A 17,872-nucleotide genomic window follows, 5' to 3' on the forward strand; every position below is an offset into this window, starting at 1 on the left:
AATTTTTAAAGGACTATTCTTTGCTTGTACCTGTATTTGTGCAGGTTTTAATTTTAGTTCTTATCTCCACTAGATGTGCATTTGATCACGCAAGGGACAATTTTATGGCATTTCAAAGACTCTTCTAACCCTTATAGGTACAGGGGATGATCTGTTCTCTTGCAAATCGGATATTGTAATGTGATGGAGGCACTACGTAGTGAAATAGATGCTTTAGTATTTTGCTTCGGTCTTATCTCCAACTAAAATTAATGTTTTGCAAATGACATTGACTCCTTCAATAATACTGGTAAATTTGGGAAACACATGAACTATGCATGATGCCTCTGAAAGAGAAAATGCAAGAATCATAAAAATACTGACATAATTTCTTTAATTAAGAGGTAACTGGAAATCATCATGCAAATCTGTTACTTGAGGTTAAAGTTCTGAAACAAATCCAATTAACTACAAATCACAAGATCATATTTGACATCTTGGTTGGAAATCATCATAAAAATCTTAGGAACCAAAATGGGAGCTTGCTAACAACACTAACTTCTTTTTCAGAACTTGAGTTCTTGCTTTTTGTTTTTACTATTCAAAGAAATATCAGCTAACTACAGAGAAGTCATTATCTAGCTTTCACCAAAGATTATACTGAAGATGGCTGCAACATTGCACTAGCTCAGAAACTTCACTTAGGAGCAGATTGTTAAGGCTGTGGCTAAATCACCTAGATCAGTTGTTAGAAATTAAAGATAAAGGAATACAGGACCATGAAGAGTAACTGGAACTCTGAGGTGTAGTCACAGAAACAGGTGTAGTCTACTAACCTCTAATGAGGAATCTTTCTGTGCTTTCCATGTGTCCCTAAAGTAACCCAGTAAGAAAAATTTATGGGTTTCTTTCCTCCTTTGAGACTCTCCCTGAGGAGATGGAACACAATTTGTTAATTATGCCTAAAGCATTTGGAAGCTTCAAACAAAGCCAATGGGATATCTGCTAATAATAGAATATGCTTATATTTCCAAACAAGTAGAGTTATGTTAGTTACCTTTCCACCACTATTCTTGGTTATATTTTCTCTACTGCAACACAGAGATCTGGAATCAAAACTTGTATCTGTAGGACATAACTTTTTTTCTTGTAACTCTTAATATCTCTTTCCCAATATAGTGGATTTTTATGGCTTTGTAGCTAAGGATACAATAAAGTGCTTAAACACTGCCGATTGCATTACTTCAAAAATTTACATGAGAAAGTAATAAGTGTGTAGCTGTTTTTTCTGTATTTTGTGGTGTTTTAGATTTATTATTGAAGTAGAAAACACATATAAGCACATAAGCAAATGTACAAATCATAAATAAATTTTTACAAACTTAATTTCTAACTCAAGTTTTACAAACTTAACCTAAGTAACCAGAATCCAGATTAAACAGAAACAACAATAACAACAAAATAAAACATTGTCAGGACCCCATAAGAATCCTTCATTCTCTTTTCCTCCATGAACTTCCCCCAACACACTCAAAGAATGAACAGCTAGTATTCTGACTTCTAACAACATAACGTACAGCTATTTTTGTTACATTATATGAATAAAATCCTATGCATGTTATGTTTCCATTCCTGGGTTCTTTCATTCAATATATTGTGACGAGTAGTTCTACATTGCTCATTCTCATTTCCGTGCACAATTGAACATTTTATATATATATATATATATATATATATATATCTCACAAATTAGTTATTCATTATTCTAGAGGTTTTATGAATAGTGATGATATGAACATTCTATTGCATGTTTCAGTTAACATAAACATGTATTTCCATTTGGGTATATTTCTTAGACTGGAATTGCTATGTCATAATATACACATGTTTAGCATTAGTAAATACTTCCAAATGAGTTTACAGAGTAGTTATAGCAACGTGCACTCCAATGAGAAAGACATAATAGTCATGATTGTTCACTATCCTTGTCGAGACTTAGCCATTCTGTATGGTGTGGGTATCATTGTTGTTTCGAGTTTCATTATCCTATTCATGAATTCATTGAGAAGCTTTTCATATGTGCAATGGTCATTTACATATTTTCTTTTGAAAAGTGTTCATTCATGTCTTTTCTCCACTTTTACATTGATTTTCATATCAATTATGTATTGATTTGTAAGAATTATTTTCACATTTTGCATATGAGTCCTCTGTCAGATACACATGTATATTTGATAAAGCATGTGTAATAAAATGTTCTCTCCTATTATAAGGATTGCCCTTTTGACACTGTTAATTTTGATGAAAAGGACTTCTTAAAATTGATTAATCTTTAATTTTATATGATTATTGCTTTGTTTATTCTGTTTAAAATTTTGTACATACTCCAATATCACAAAGATGTCCCTCATGCTTTCTTCTAAAAGCTTTATTATTTGTATTTTATATTTAGATCTTTAAACCATTTGAAATTCATTTCAAATAAGGAATGAGGTAGATGCTCAGATTTTTTAATTCAAAATAGATATATAAATTGTCTAATGCCATTTATCAAAAAGATCATTCTTTTTTAGAAAACACTGATGCCTCTATCATGTCAGTTGATACTATATGTGTGAATAAGTTGATAGCATAGGTTTCTATAAGGCAGCCTTAAAACAAGGATGCCTCTTGGGATATTCAATACTTTTTGTCTTTTCTGTTAAGTTATGTTTTTTTGTATAAACACAAGTGTCTTTCTGGGTTGAGTACTCTGGTTTCTACAGTATTTACATTCTGTCTCTGAGGCATGTCTTTACAGGTGAATTTATTTTGGGTTCTCTCTACATGTCTAATTTAACATTTTGTTTGATCCGCACATATGGGCTAAAAATTTTGACAACACCCTTATCTTGGTTTCTTTTGAATTTATTATTTTATATATGTAAATGATTTGACTCATTTGTTTTGCTTGTTTCTGAAAGTTTTCTGAGAGTAAAAATATACACCCTAAATGCTGGACACGAGATGGCTCATTAAAAGTCACTAAGGCAACACCACCAACTAAAACACTGATCTAAACTCCTGACATTTTCTTTATTAAATTATTATTATTATTATTATTATTTAAGTTCTAGGGTACATGTGCACAACATGCAGGTTTGTTACATATGTATACATGTGCCATGTTCATGTGCTGCGCCCATTAACTCGTCATTTACATTAGGTATATCTCCTAATGCTATCCCTGCCCTCTCCCCCAACCCCACGAATGGCCCCACTGTGTGATGTTCCCCTTCCTGTGTCCAGGTGTTCTCACTGTTCAGTTCCCACCTATGAGTGAGAACATGCAGTGTTTGGTTTTCTCTCCTTGCGACGGTTTGCTCAGAATGATGGTTTCCAGCTTCATCCATGTCCCTATAAAGGACATGAACTCATCCTTTTTTATGGCTGCATAGAATTCCAAGGTGTATACGTGCCAAATTTTCTTCATCCAGTCTATCACTGATGGACATTTGGGCTGGTTCCAAGTCTTTGCTATTGTTAATAGTGCCGCAATAAACATACGTCTGCATGTGTCTGTATAGCAGCATGATTTATAATCCTTTCGGTATATACAGGATGGCTGGGTCAAACGGTATTTCTAGTTCTAGATCCTTGAGGGATCGCCACACTGTCTTCCACAATGGTTGAACTAGTTTACAGTCCCACCAACAGCATAAAAGTGTTCCTATTTGTCCACATCCTCTCCAGCACCTGTTGTTTCCTGACTTTTTAATGATCGCCATTCTAACTGGCATGAGATGGTATCTCATTGTGGTTTTGATTTGCATTTCTCTGATGATCAGTGATGATGAGCATTTTTTCATGCATCTGTTGGCTGCATAAATGTCTTCTTTTGAGAAGTGTCTGTTCATATCCTTCGCCCACTTTTTGATGGGGTTGTTTGATTTTTTTCTTCTAAATTTGTTTAAGTTCTTTGTAGATTCTGGATATTAGCCCTTTGTCAGATGAGTAGATTGTAAAAATTTTCTCCCATTCTGTAGGTTGCCAGTTCACTCTGATGGTAGTTTCTTTTGCTGTGCGGAAGCTCTTTAGTTTAATTAGATCCCATTTGTCTATTTTGGCTTTCGTTGTCATTGCTTTTGGTATTTTAGTCATGAAGTCCTTGCCCATGCCTATGTCCTGAAAACTCCTGACATTTTCTAACAGGATTTATAAGCTTCTCTTTTCTCTCAAGAGATTAATAAAAAAAAGTTATTTTCAAATATTGAGGCATGCCAGGTTTTCTAGGATTACAGCCAGCAATATAATATGGTCCATTCTTATATACATTGTTTAATTGATGGGAAAATTACATTGAGAAAAATTAAAAGTTCAAATGGTCATTAGTCAAACCCTTTTAAAAAAATATAGCCCTGAAACTAGAGAATTAACATGTAAATTTGTCAAGGTTCCCTATTTCTCTATTTTTCTTTTCTGCCTATTTTAAATCTGCTGACTTTTGTATTAGTGTTAAGCCAAAACTCAATTATTATGGCATTCCAGCCAAGACTATTTTTAAAAAAATAGATTTTAAAGAATTTTCAAATTAATGGCTTTACAAGCTACAACAGCTTCATGGTAACTTGGAAATATAAATGTAACTGTGTTTGACTAACAATTAGGGTAGTAGAATAGTTAGTTAAAGGATTAATGGTGTAAAAGAAAAAACTAAATAAAAGTTTATAAAAGTTTGGCTAACAGATCAAACAGGTCAAACTGTTAAGATCAGGGAAATAATATAAGATGTCTTTGTTAAATAAGATAAAAGTTCACATTGTCTGCAATCAGGGGCCAAAAGGAAAAAGAAAAACAAAAAAAGGAAAAAAATCCAGACTTACTAAAATGGTTTCCTGCTAATATTTGTCTAGTCAAGAAACACAAGACAGATTCAAGGCTACTCTTAAATTTGTTTTTCTTATACAACTTAGCCAGTCCTAGCAAAAATGTAAGTTTTAAATATTTAATCCTAAATTTACTTAAAATTAAAAAGAAAGAGAAAAAAGGAAAAAATAGTGTAAAAAAATTCCAATTGCTATGGAAAGTGCTGCTTTATACAAAAGTTTGGTCCACAGCCTTCATTAGATTGCCTATCAGGCAAATAAAATTTAGTTATGCGAGGAGGTGCCGATTTTATAAAAAATATAATTTGAATCCAACTGTTTTTTTATAAACCAGTGAGTTTCTATAGTTTACTGTCTCATGACCAAATACTAAAATAAAGACTATAAAATCACTGTGTATATATATGTGTTTAGGTACACTTATTGATATGTAAATATATTGTTGTATGTTGTACCTATATGGTAAAACCTAGTGCAGTTGGCCAGACATTCATTATGAAATTTTATTTAAATTGGCTTAAATAAATGAGCACTCATATAAAATTATACGACATAGTAATTAACCAAATGCCTTTTAGTTCATGTGACATAGGTATATCTTTAATAAATTAGCTGATTTTAAAATTATTGGTAAAGTAAGAAAAAAAATCTTCAGGATTGGCAACATACATTTCTGCCTGAATTTACTGGTCAGACACTTTTATACTTGTCTGGGCTAGATGGTTTAAAGTGTCAAGATTTGACACACAGGTTGTAAAACTATAAACCTAGCCTAAACCAGAATAATCTTTCTGTAACTCTTTGATACATAAGGGTAATTTTATATTGTCAGTTTAATGAAAACCACTGTATTTTTTGAATTATTGATAAAATACTCACATAATTAAAGTTCTTAAGTGAACACCTGAGAGTCACAGGCTATAATAATAATTGATAGGAAAATAATTTAAAAATATTCTAGTTTTGTTTAATATGTCAATTCTCATAGATAACACAGGTAAACTGTTGAAGTTAAATAAAATTTAAGTAAATGAGATAAATGCTTATAAATAAACTTTTCATGTAATTTAAAATTGTAAAGTTATGTTATGTTAAATTAAGTAATAAATATTCACTAAATAACTGGGTCATTTGCAAATTTTAGAAAATCAAACTGATTGTTAAACAAAATACTTTTATTCATGGTTTCTTAAATTATATAGAAATAGTAAATATACTAGAGTCTATCAGTACATACAAAAATTATGCTATAGGAAAACTTGTTTCAAAATATATAAAATGGCTTCCTTTCCATAAAATACTGATAAATGACAGATGGTTTAACACTGCTTGGTAGAAATTAGGTTGCTAAGAGTTAAAATTCTAATTAATATGTATATAATTCTGGGACAGAAACAGTGACTGATGCCTGTAATCCCAACACTTTGGGAGGCCACCTCCTGAGGTCAGGAATTAAAGACCAGCCTAGCCAACATGGAAAAACCCTGTCTTTACTAAAAATACAAAAATTAGCTGGGCGTGGTGGCACATGCCTGTGATCCCAGCTACTCAGGCGGCTGAGACAGGAGAATCACTTGAACCTGGTAGGCAGAGGCTGCTAAGAGCCGAGATTGCATCTCCGCCCTCCAGTCTGGGCAACAGAGCGAGACTCTGTCTCAAAAAATAAAAATAAAAATAAATAAAACAACAACAGTCAAAATCAATATAATTCTGTATAGAAAATGTATTAAAAACAAGATTTTTTGACAAAAAAATATTTACAAACCTAAAATATGTTCTTTTAAAAATAATATTGCATAACTCAGAGCTTTTTTAAAGATTATTTCAACAAATAGATTTAGGAAGAAAATTAAAACAAGACAAAAACTAGTAAATAGTTGAGAGAGATGTGACAAAAGTTATGGGTAAGAAAATGTATTTTTGGCAAAGAAGGTTAAAAAATTTTGTAGAAAAAAAATCTTGTGTGATAATTTTTGTACTAAAGTAAAATGCTTATTTTAAAAGGAGCAAGCATAGGACAAAATTAAAATTCCAAACATGTCAACAATGGTCTGAATAAATCATGAAAATAATTTTAAAGAGGAATTTATAAAATAAATTTTGTTTGTAATCAAGTTCTCTATAACTAAATGTATAAATATATTTATAAGTTATTCAGTATTAAATAAACTAATATAAAACTAAATCTTTGTCCCTTATGGTAAAACAATATGGTTTTATTGAAATGTTGGTTTGCTTTTAATAAAATTGCAAAAAGTTTTGATTTTTAATTTTGAAATCTGTTTCTGTAACAGTCATTTTCTAAACTGCAAACAGTATCTATTTCTGCCAAATTTCTTTCTGAGATCCAATTAATTTTCCTAATTTCTGGTTGGAAATGCTGTATTTTTTTATTTAAAATGAGAATGTTACTTCTATAGGTAGATTTCTCCTCTTAAAGTATTTTAGATTCATATTTTGGAAGTTCAATTTTTGCTATATCTCACTGCACGTGATTTTCAGGTTATGATTGCCTTCAGTTTTCCTTCTTTCTCCTTTTGAGAAGGTAATTTGTTCAGTTGTCTGTCTTTTCCACATCTGCATTCTGACCAGAAGGTAATTTGAGGTTTTTCTGCAGGACATGATCATCTGCAGGCTTTACGGTTTTATAGTAGTTCTTCTTGGGCTCCATAATCTCAAAGCCAAACTTTCTGTAGAAGTCAATTGCCGACTCATTGCTGATCTGGACATGCAGATAGATGTCAAAAGTGCCATCTTTTTCACATGTTTAAGACATGATTTAACATTGTAGTTCCTATTCCTAGCCTTTGGTAAGGTGCCAGATATCCAAGTGTCATGATGTAAAGTCTTTTCTGATTCTGTGAATGAGCCACACTAGAGTACAATGCACCTACAGGAACATCACTGAAATAGGCAAGTTTTGATCGTTCACCACCTCCATCACATCCTTGTGGAACTTACCATTGTAGCTGACTGAAAAGATAACCCGATTCCTTCTCTTCTACTGTTTAATATTGTGTGGTGTCCCATCTCCCAGCTCCATCCAGCTACCTTTCATCTTCCCCACCTGCTGAGGCTTTTGTTATCACCAATAGCAACTCAGTCATAGTTGCTGCCCTCAGCTCAAGACACTCAACCACACAAGATGGCCTCCTCACCCGGGCAGGGAGCTGAGCAGGTGACAGAGGCAGTGCGTCCCTAAGTCTCCTGAGGGAGATGAGAGTGTCTCGCACCACTGCGCTGGTGCCACTGCTTCTCCACACATGCAAATGGGGCTCTTGGCTCTAAAATGAAGAGTTTCTGATCTATAATTAACTTTGAAATTTTCCACTTGGGACCATATGTCAAGAACATATGTCTTGCTAAATGATTAGTTTTATTTAGTAAAGTATAAGGGGAAAACATTGTCAAATACTAAGTGATGCTAAATCTTCTTTCAGTTACATTCAGGGGCATGTTATCTATACTTGTTTCAAAATCTACATAAACTTATGAAAATCTAATATGTTATCAGTCATAATTTTGGTTGATAAGCTTAATCTTCTTTAAAGTTATATTTGTATGGATGTATTATTGATGTGAGCATTTTATGATTTTCAGTTGTGTCACTTTTTTTTTTTTTTTTTTTGAGACGGAGTCTCGCTCTGTCTCCCAGGCTGGAGTGCAATGGCACCATCTGGGCTCACTGCAAGCTCCGCCTCCCGGGTTCACGCAGTTCTCCTGCCTCAGCCTCCCGATTAGCTGGGACTACAGGCACCCGCCACCACGCCTGGCTAATTTTTTGTATTTTTAGTAGAGACGGGGTTTTACTGTGTTAGCCAGGATGGTCCTGATCTCCTGACCTCGTGATCCACCTGCCTCGGCCTTCCAAAGTGCTGGGATTACAGGCGTGAGCCACCGCGCCCGGCCAGTTGTGTCACATTTATAAAAGTCTGATAGCCCTGATGTGATTCAGCCAGTCATAATTCTGATTGATATTTTAAAATGTAATAGGTAATAATAATAAATAAATTTCCTTCTCAATTGAAAACTTTCATCAGATTTTTATCCATGACTATTCTAACTTTTTGTCATTCACAATTATTGCTTTAAATTCTTCTCTAAAAGTATTTACAATTAACTATAATCCAAAATTGCCTTTCATGGAAAAGACTTTAACAAGTATTCTTGAGCAGATTTATGACAACCTTAAAGGCAATGAAATAAATAAAAATGTCTAGAACTCTGGTTAAAAAAACTTATAGGTTCATAAAACTTATGGGTTCATAAAACTGCTAATCAAGATCAAGCAATATAAAAATAACTGATGAAAATAGTGTTTTTATTATTTTATTTAAAACGTTGTTTAAAACATTGATTCTTTACTTAAATGGTTTGTTTTCAAGATTTAAGAAAAATTTCTCTCATAAGCTATAATTTACACAAATTTGGTAAAGGATAATTTTGTGAAAAAATTGAAAGCATTTGATTTCTCTCCCAATTTAATTCCTTGAAAATTCAAAAACTATTCATAAGTATTCTAACTTTTTAATGACAATCTATATAATAACATAATTTCAATAAAAATCTGATTTATCTTTGCAGGAGGACACAATTAGAAATATTGGTCATATTACCATGGATTTGACTGAAAATATGTCATATTTGAAAATTTGCATAAAATACCAGATTTCAACAGCTCCCTGCCTTACAGGGAATTAAGTAAAAATTATCATTTCTTGACAGGCCTAGGAACCTTAAGATTGTAAGTATGTAAACAAAATCCAAGGTCTGCCTTGGTTTGGCTTTCTAGCTTAAGAAGTTTTTAAATCTGAGATTTTTAGGTGATCAAGGCAGAGAAAAAGTCATGTTTCTAAAGCAAAGGTATAATATATCCATTATTCGGTTATAGCACTTTGCATTGTTTTTAAGTTCTTGTTATTTACCTGTAGACTACACTAAATTTTCAAGTCTTCTAGATTCTCCCAATACAACTTTCTTCTATAGAATTACTGAAAACAAAAACTTTTTTGTTCCAAAAGCCCTATAAGCTGAAACTAGATAAATTTTAAGGAACAAGCCTCCTGCCTCATATACGGGCCACAGAAAATGTTTACCAAACCACCTGATATTGTAATCAGTTATAGTCAAACTACAAACCACGACAAAAAGTTGATGTCTTAATGCCGTAGGCAGCTTTTCCCACAATGTCAGAATAAAACTCTATAATGGGGCTCACTATTCTCAGGCCTACCTTTTTCATTCGGCAGCATAAATGGCATTTGATTTATTCAATTGGTTGTCTTTAAACCTAGGGTCAAAACTATTATACAAATTGGGACTTTCATACTACTGTTAATTTCACTTTGTGTTTTCCACTTTTAAACTTTGTGTGTTACTTGTTAAATTTTTCCAGAAATACAATTTCTAACAAAACAATGCTTACTCAGCACTTTGAGATGATGGCAAAAAGATTATGAAACAGACAGAACTGAACTTAATAATGAATTCCAGGTAGACTTAGCTTGTGAGTCTCTTCCTTCAAACCTCTCATGTTGCTCAAATATGGCTAATGGGGTTTTGTCATTAACTCACAGTCAGTAAGCACTCTCTCCAATTGAGATGGGATCAGGAAAGCAGAACAAGTCTATTTTTATTTTGGCACCAAGAAACATCAAAACTTAATGACAGTATGACTTACTAGTGGTGCTTTTGGAAGAATATTTTGATCAAAAGGGGGAAATGTGAAAGCTGTCAGAATCAAAATGGAGTTACTTCTGTTTAAAAAATTAAAAAACAACAAACACACATACACACAAACTGACAAAGCCTTAGAAGGCATGGAGAGAAGGTTCTCAGGCTTGTATGCCTGATAACAAAAATATCACAAATGACGGCAAAAATCACAACCTTGCACAAAGGCCATCACAACTTTAAAAATATATATACTTCTCCAAGGACATCTCTCCAGCAACTGCCTGTCCAACCTCAGACTAGTATCACTCTTATTACTGATTTTTGAAGCCAAAGATAATATTCCTCATTTTTTTCTCTATAAAACCCTTTGTCTTCCTTTTTCTCTCTGAATATGCACATAATTTACTATGGCACTTGCCTTCTCATTGCAATGCTGTAATCCTGAATAAATATTATTCTCTTTTAGAGAGCCTCTCTCTGTTATTTAGGTTGACATGCCCCATGGGGTGATTAACATATAGACCAGAGCTGACAATTTACTTGTTCTATCTTGCTTCTTTGAAAACTTGTCTGCTAGGTTGATTGAGTTAATTCATCACATATGAATAAAAGTGCCACAAGTGGTATATGAGTGTGTATGTTTATATGTGTATATACTTTTGCAACCTTAAAACCAACTGATTTTTATTTTTTATTCAAAGAAGGCCATGTGTATACTTTGTTTACATAAATTTTATAGTAAATAATGTAGAAAGGATATATAGCATGTCAACTTTTGTAAGACTATACCATTGAGCACTAATGAATAAGACAGGTACAGGAATCTATCTGAACATGTCACATTCCATGGAAAAGGGAATTTGCTGATGTGATTAAGAATCATGAGATGAGGAGGCTTTTATGGATTATCTGTGTGAGTCCAAGACAATCACAGGGGAGAGAGGGAAGAAGAGGGTGAAAGGCAGAGGAGACACAGCAGTGGAAGCAGAGGTCAGAGTGATGAGATTGCTGACTGGAAGGAGAACATAAGCCAAGTGCTGTAGGCAACCTCTAGAACCTGGAAAAAGCAAGAAAATAGATTGTCCCGGAGATTCCTGTAGGAATACAGACTGCCAACACCTTGGTTTTAACCTCATGAGATCCACTTTGACCTTCTGACCCCTAGAAATGTGGGATAATACATTTGGGTTGTTCCAAGCTACTATGTTTGTAGTGATTTCTTACAGTAGCAATAGAAAACGAATATAAGAGACAACATCATTATTTTTACAAAATACACATGTGTAAGCCAAACTAAAAGGTAGAAAACACTGGAGTACTTCTTATTGACCTTAACTAATTTAGTAATATGCATAACATTGGTATAAATGCAAGTGTGAGTTTAGCCCTGTTACTCCAATGCTATTCATCTAGCCAGACCCAAAAGAATTGTTTCTAATGGGAAGTATAGTTCTCTGGTTACAATTATATCAGTTGATGAAGCCAAATACACACATCATAAAGTAGAAAAAGATACACAAATAAACAGATAAGTAACATAAAGGCAAATGCCATAGAACTATTATTAATGTTGCCCTTGAGACCAGAAATATCCCTCATATAGTGTGATTTTTCCTGCCTTCAGTGATTCTGCTCCTTTAAGGCTAAAGTTAGAAGTTGAAATATTGATTTGAGTCACACAGTCCCCAGATTGAGTATGCTTCTAACCTTCCTGAAAATATTATAACTGTACTTTATTTCCAGACACTACCTTTATTTCACATATAAGTGCCACTCTCCCTCACTCCATCATGCATTAGTAGCCTTTTACATGCAAAGAGATGTAGTTCATAGTAACTATCAACTTAAAAAAAAACAGGAGGACATCTTTAAGAAAATATTATTTTTAAAAAATTTTGTCTGATAAAATTTCATTTCAAATTACACTGAATGAAAATGCTAAAAGTAGTTGTGTTTGGTATTATAGTTTCATAACAAAGGCAATTAACTTTACACAAATGTTTTATGATGAGATGGAAAAAAGTTGTGTGTCTTATTTGAGAGAACATCAACATTTAGCTTTGGGTGCACACACCAACTGAGAACAATGAAAAAAGAAAATCCCCTTTAAAAATTTGTTAGCCTGTTTTCCCTTAAGTCTTATTTCCATGTGTAGTTTTTCTGTGATAAAAAAATTTATTTTTAAATACAAGATAAAAATGGTTCCACAAAAGTTGAACTTGATGGATAAAATGCTACAAAACTAAAAATATAATTTTTAGTAGCTGAACAAAAGACATCTCTTGCAAGGAGGATGATCTGAGTTTTGACCACCTTCCAAGAAATGATGCCACATACCTCCACACGCACTATCAGGCATTCTTTTCCTTGTTTGGAAATTATTTTAAAAACCCTTTAGTGGCTTACATTTTATCTATAAGTTATCTATAAACTGTTATTATTTTCAAATTATTTTTATTAATTATAGATATTGTTTTCTTATTTGGGTATGTGAGGTTGACATAAGAACAATTAAACATTTCCCACTGAAATGAATGGAATTTCTAAAAATTTCTTGACACTTTTTTTTTAAAACACAGCAGTTTTCAGGAAAAAACAAAAAGCACTAAAGGAAGATAGTTTTAGCTTTACATTTACATTAGTTTGAGTGATCGGCATGGGTTATCTAGGAACCTCTTTAGTGCATCCTTCACGTTCTTGTTCCTGAGGCTGTAGATTAGAGGGCTCAGCACTGGTATCACCAGGGTGTAGAAGACCGAAGCCATTTTGTCAGTATCTAATGAATGATTACTCCTGGGTTGCAAATACATGAAAAGGAGAGTCCCATAGAACACAACCACAGCTGTCATGTGAGAAGCACAGGTGGAAAAGGCTTTTTGTCGTCCTTCTGAGGAACGTATCCTCAAAATGGTAATAACAATGTTGAAGTAGGATATCAGAACAACGATCATGGAGAAAAACAAGTTAATCCCTGAAAAGATAAAGACTGCTGTTTCTGGAATGTAGGTATCAGAACAGGACAATGCTAGCAAAGGGACATCATCACAGTAAAAATGGTTGATAATGTTGGAAGAACAGTATGACACAGAGAACACACAGGAAGAGACAGTCAGTGCTGTGATAAGACTCTGAAGGTATGTGAGGGACACCAGCAGACGACACACCTTTGGAGACACCACTACGGCGTAGAGCAGAGGGTTCCAAATAGCCACATAGCGGTCATAGGCCATTGCAGCCAGCATGAAAATCTCAGCCACAATGAAAACCAAGAATCCACCCAGTTGGGCTGCACATCCATAGTATGAAATGGTTTTCTTGGTAACCAGGAAGTTAACCAGCATTTTAGGGGCAACGACAGTAGAATTGCAAAGATTAATAATAGCCAAGTGTCGGAGGAAAAAGTACATGGGGGTTTGAAGTTGAGGGTCAACACTGGTGAGGGTGATGATGCCCAGGTTCCCCGCCACGGTCAGCAAATAGAGCACCAGGAAGACCAGGAAGAGGGGAATCTGGAGCTCCGGATCATCTGAGACTCCCACAAGAATGAACTCCGTCACCCATGTGAGATTTCCTGAAGCCATTTGTATTGTTGGCTTCATCTTTTACCTGAAAAAGTTGAAAGAAATCAATTGATGAAAACATTGATGTTTCTGTTAGATGCTAGGTTGTTAAATATTTCATTTGAAATCAGTTTATTTTGTTTTACAAACTCTTACAAGTTTCAGAACCTAATTGTTTTTCTCCCCATGTTTTCATAAACTTCAGAAATAAAAACTCACCAGACAATTAAGAGTCTTAAAACTGGCCGGGTGTGGTGGCTCACGCCTGTAATCCCAGCACTTTGGGAGGCCGAGGCGGGCGGATCACGAGGTCAGGAGATCGAGACCATCCTGGCTAACACGGTGAAACCCCGTCTCTACTAAAAAACACGAAAAATCAGCCGGGTGTGGTGGTGTGCGCCTGTAGTCCTAGCTACTTGGGAGGCTGAGGCAGGAGGATGCTGCGAACCTGGGAGGTGGAGCTTGCAGTGGTGCCACTGCACTCCAGCCTGGGCGACAGAGCGAGACTCCGTCTCAAAAAAAAAAAAAAAAAAAGAGTCTTAAAACTGTTTGGACAAGCAATTTATGTATTCACTATTGGATATAGTTTATATTGAGTGAATACATATTTATTTGTTTTGTAATATGTCTTAATATTATGCATTTATCAACTATATTAGCACATAATATTGGATGAATAGATATGCATTTGATATTAATGTATATTCACATGTATTATATGCATAGATTAGCATATGATATTGATTAATATATATACACTTACATGCACATGTAATTTATTACTTACAATTTTTATTTGTGTGTTTCTGTCTGTGTTTCCAGTGATAAGAGCGAGCAGCCTTAAGAAGTTGATGAGATGGGGTGACCACCAGTTATCTTTTTCCTAGCTTCCACTGGTGACTTATCCAGCCCCTAACTTGTCATTAATAATTCTTGGGAATTTCAACATTTCTATGGGAAACACTTTCAGTATTCTGGATTTTGCTTTATCAATTTCTACCGCATAATGTTGCTTCAGCTGTGCAGAAGTAGGCCTACACTTCAATATTTTTCCCTCTGAGTGTAATTCTGAAAGTCAGAATCCTTTTTACTCAATCACATTTCGTTACTTCTGCTAGATAAGCCAGTCCTGTCCTATCATTGTGACTTCTCTTACTCAGACTCTTCTCTACTATTTTGTTCCAGAAGCCCTACTCTCCCTTCCCTTTCTAGCTTATACTTTTTCATTTTAAATTGTTATTGTTTTATTTTTTAATGCTTGTTACTTACAACTTTTATTTGTTAAAGTTAGATTACTTTGATTTATTATACTTGTATAGAAAGACGAGTGGGGAAGGCTGTTAATATTTATTTAAAAAGTAACATGTATTGAAAGTTATCCTAGGAATTTTGAAATAGTTATCTCATTCTGCAGGAGCACCCTAAAATATAGGTAGATGGTAATTATTTTCATGTCTAATAAGAAAATTGAGTCTCATTGAAGTAAAATTACTCAAAAAGACTGTGTAAGACATTGTTCCAAACTGCATGGTTTTATGATTTTGTTTCTGTGATTGATTGTGTTAGCCTACCAATTAATACTCAAAATTACTTGAAAATACTATGTAGACATTGATCTAAACTTCATGGTTTTATTTTGTTTTTGTGATTTTGTTTATGTAATTGGTTTGTTTTAGTCTACCAATTAATACCTAGGTGATTTCTACCAAGCATTATATTCTTGTATTATCCACATTAAATGAGATAATGCACATAAATGATTTGTTTTTATAGAGCCTGGTACCAAGTGAATGCAAAATGGATGTTACCTTCAGTTTTTGTTATTAGCATGCTTTGAATGATTTTCAATGTGAGTTCTTAATTCCAGTAATTCATTCCACCTTACTGAGTGCTTTTACAGTTAATACAGAAATAGCAAATGAATTATACTACTGCATATTTTTTAAAAAACTGGGACACACAATATCTAGCTCCTTTTTTAACAAACAAAACATGCTGTCTTGCAATCAGATTACCTCTTAAATCTTCAATGTTTCTTTGTTATGATACATTATTAAATACATCAAATATGAGTCTGAGAAACTGATCTGATTGTGTGTAGCGCCTATCCTCTATCTTTTGTTTCTTGCCGCTGCGCTAAAAAGAACTTCATGTCTTATAAGCAGGCAAGCTTATGATTTAAAACATTGTGCTAAAAATTACTTTGATCAAAATATTTCCTGTTTGGCTGCCACACACAAAGCAACTCAGTGCATTGTTCATTCTGACATTTATATTCCATAGACACCCTTAATTTAACAACAAAAAAGAACATCATGAGCAATAGCAATTATTTACTGACTACTCTTGAATTTGTGCAATTAGCTCGGGGAAGGAAGAGAATTTGCAAATATTTAATATCTTTACCCATTATTAATTTCTCCTCCTCTGAAGCATGGCTGAGGGCAGAGCTGGAGTTGATTATTATTTCAGCAAGTATATGCCATTGACATAAAGTTTCCTTAGAACAGACCCAGTTTTCTCCTGTTGAGTTTTCTTTTTTTTTAGAATATTTTTTGTTAGAATTTTCCTGTTAAGAGCTATTATAATTTTTCACAAAAGTTTTTTTAAAATTAGTTTTTGAAAAGAAATATTTTATAGGTCTACCAATACCATGAATCTCAATATAAAATAAATAAAAATATACCTGATGTTAATAATTTTAATGTCAATTTCACTGTAAAAATTGTCACCCTTTGGATGAGGTGTTATGTTGCAAATTAACTCTTAAATAGCTTCTGAGAAGAATTCAAGACTATATTTCATTAATGTCTAATTGTGGAATTTGTGTTAATCTTGTTGAGACATGGGTCTGGTTTGAGACAAGAACTGAATCTCAACCTGAGTATTTGGCATCCATCAGGGAGATTGACTATTAGTACCAGGGAATCTTTTCATCCTAGGATTTTTCACCCCAGGGAATGCAAGAATAAAAGCTCATTTTCATCAGTGTCAAGTATTTTTGAAAGCCCTTTTTTGAAACATCAAATCATATGCATCGGAGACACATAAGATACTTCCCTTTTGGTGTAGAATTCTCTCTAGACATCTCAGTTATAAGGCAGAAAAAAAATCAGTGTTCACATTAAGGTGGAATATACTAACTGTAATGACTATTCATTATTTGGTATAAATGTTCAAGCTGTCTAGTCTATCAATAGAGATGCTGGATACTATTGTTATGTTGTATCACTGTCACTTCCAATAAGCAATCAGTGGGCAGATACTTGAGTTATTTGGAAAAGAAGACAAATTAGATATCATTTCAATCCTGAGTCTGATTTAAATTGGTAAATCCTCAAAGATACTTGATTTTTACATGAAACTTAGAAAGAAGTAAAATATTTGGTGTAACCTACCTGTGTAGAGAGATCTGGCCAGGCCCAGACCCAAAGTTCCTGCCCGAAGCATGCTAGAGTTTTTCAAGGGTCTGAAGTCTCTGAAGACCTGCACACTGAATGTTTGTTTCTAGGTCCCAGTCCCCAAGCTTGACAACAAGATTTTCCAAATAAAAATCAGATTCCCTGGGGAAAGAAAGACAAACAGCATTCATTAGCCAAGATTCCACTCAAAATTTTACCCAAAGAGTGAAAATGTGGAGATTGCCTAGGGACTCACTTAGATAATACTATTAAATAAAAAAAGAATGCAATTACTCCTATATAAAATGAGAATTGATACTGCTGGCCCTGGGTTGAAAAAATCAATAGATAGCAAGCACAGGATTCTGGCTCCAGTGGTCAATTTTAATGT

General features: G+C 33.7%; 1 protein-coding gene and 1 pseudogene across 1 annotated transcript; both read right to left on the minus strand.

The window, feature by feature from the left end:
- Positions 1-7,398: 7,398 nt before the first annotated feature.
- On the minus strand, positions 7,399-7,902 carry LOC100609566 (N-alpha-acetyltransferase 50-like; annotated as a pseudogene).
- A 3,361-nt stretch (positions 7,903-11,263) lies between these two features.
- Positions 11,264-17,500, minus strand: LOC466552 (olfactory receptor 8J2). Its single transcript, XM_063783560.1, has 2 exons — positions 17,479-17,500; positions 11,264-14,126 (listed from the first exon to the last, which is right to left on the minus strand). The coding sequence occupies exon 2, from the start codon at positions 14,117-14,119 to the stop codon at positions 13,154-13,156; it is 966 nt and encodes a 321-aa protein (XP_063639630.1). The 5' UTR covers positions 14,120-14,126; positions 17,479-17,500; the 3' UTR covers positions 11,264-13,153.
- Positions 17,501-17,872: the final 372 nt, after the last annotated feature.

This window comes from Pan troglodytes, chromosome 9 (genome assembly GCF_028858775.2).
Source record: "Pan troglodytes isolate AG18354 chromosome 9, NHGRI_mPanTro3-v2.0_pri, whole genome shotgun sequence".
Classification (NCBI taxonomy): Eukaryota; Metazoa; Chordata; class Mammalia; order Primates; family Hominidae; genus Pan; species Pan troglodytes.

Bases quoted from the DNA above. Each gene is read 5' to 3' on its own strand.
- LOC466552 (XM_063783560.1), bottom strand. From the start codon at position 14,119: ATGAAGCCAACAATACAAATGGCTTCAGGAAATCTCACATGGGTGACG.